This window comes from Phaethon lepturus, unplaced genomic scaffold (assembly GCF_000687285.1).
Source record: "Phaethon lepturus isolate BGI_N335 unplaced genomic scaffold, ASM68728v1 scaffold854, whole genome shotgun sequence".
Lineage (NCBI taxonomy): Eukaryota > Metazoa > Chordata > Aves > Phaethontiformes > Phaethontidae > Phaethon > Phaethon lepturus.
This window is the reverse complement of record NW_010536740.1, coordinates 1,797-2,451: the sequence shown is the minus strand read 5'-3', so window position 1 is coordinate 2,451 and position 655 is coordinate 1,797. Positions and strand designations below refer to the sequence as shown.

At 56.9% G+C, this 655-nt stretch overlaps 1 protein-coding gene across 1 annotated transcript in view; it reads left to right on the top strand.

Annotated features, from left to right (window-relative positions):
* LOC104620116 (antigen-presenting glycoprotein CD1d-like) overlaps positions 1–255 on the top strand; it is a gene marked incomplete at its 3' end in the record, with an annotated part of 1,593 nt that extends 1,338 nt beyond the window's left edge. Inside the window, exons 5-6 of the mRNA XM_010286242.1 lie at positions 9–67; positions 174–255. Of these exons, the coding sequence (XP_010284544.1) occupies positions 9–67; positions 174–255 (141 nt within the window). The remainder of the gene's footprint in view (positions 1–8; positions 68–173) is intronic.
* Positions 256–655: the final 400 nt, after the last annotated feature.

The following is a 655-nucleotide window of genomic DNA, read 5'->3' as shown; positions in this document are numbered from 1 at the left end:
TCGCATAGCTATGCCTGCCGCGTGCACCACCACAGCCTGGGCACCCGCAGCCTCCTCATCCCATGGGGTAGGTGCCACCCATGGGGACAGGGATGGGTTCCCTGAGCTGCCCTGCCCTGCTGGCTGGAGCAAAGCCAGGAAAGCTCATGGCAGCCTCTGCTCATGTTTCTCAGGGAACTCAGAGGTGGTGCTGATCGCAGGGCTGGCAGCCGTGGCCATGGCTGCCATCATGGCATTTTTGGTGTGGAGACGCAGGTGAGGCTCCTTCTTCCCTGCAAAGCAGCAGTGGGAGAGGAGGGGAGGAAATGCCCCAGGGGATTGTTGCACTTAGCAGCAAAGCACCTGCTCTGGCCCTGCCAGATGCTGCCTGCATCCCCACAAGGTCTCTTCCATGGAGTACCCATGAACCATCCCCCTCTCATTTCAGAAAGCATGAGCAGATGGGAGAATCAGAGTCCAGGAACTCCATCTTGAGCAAAGAAGCTTAGCCTGCAAAGGAGCCAACAGCTCCTGTTTCCTTCCACCACTGTCACAGGGACAAAAACTCTACCTTTTTCTGCTTTGACAAAATTCTGGGCACTGCTGAGTGCGAGATCAACTCGACTCAGAGGTGCAGGAGGGAAACTTGGGGGTGCTCCTGACCCGCTTCAATTTG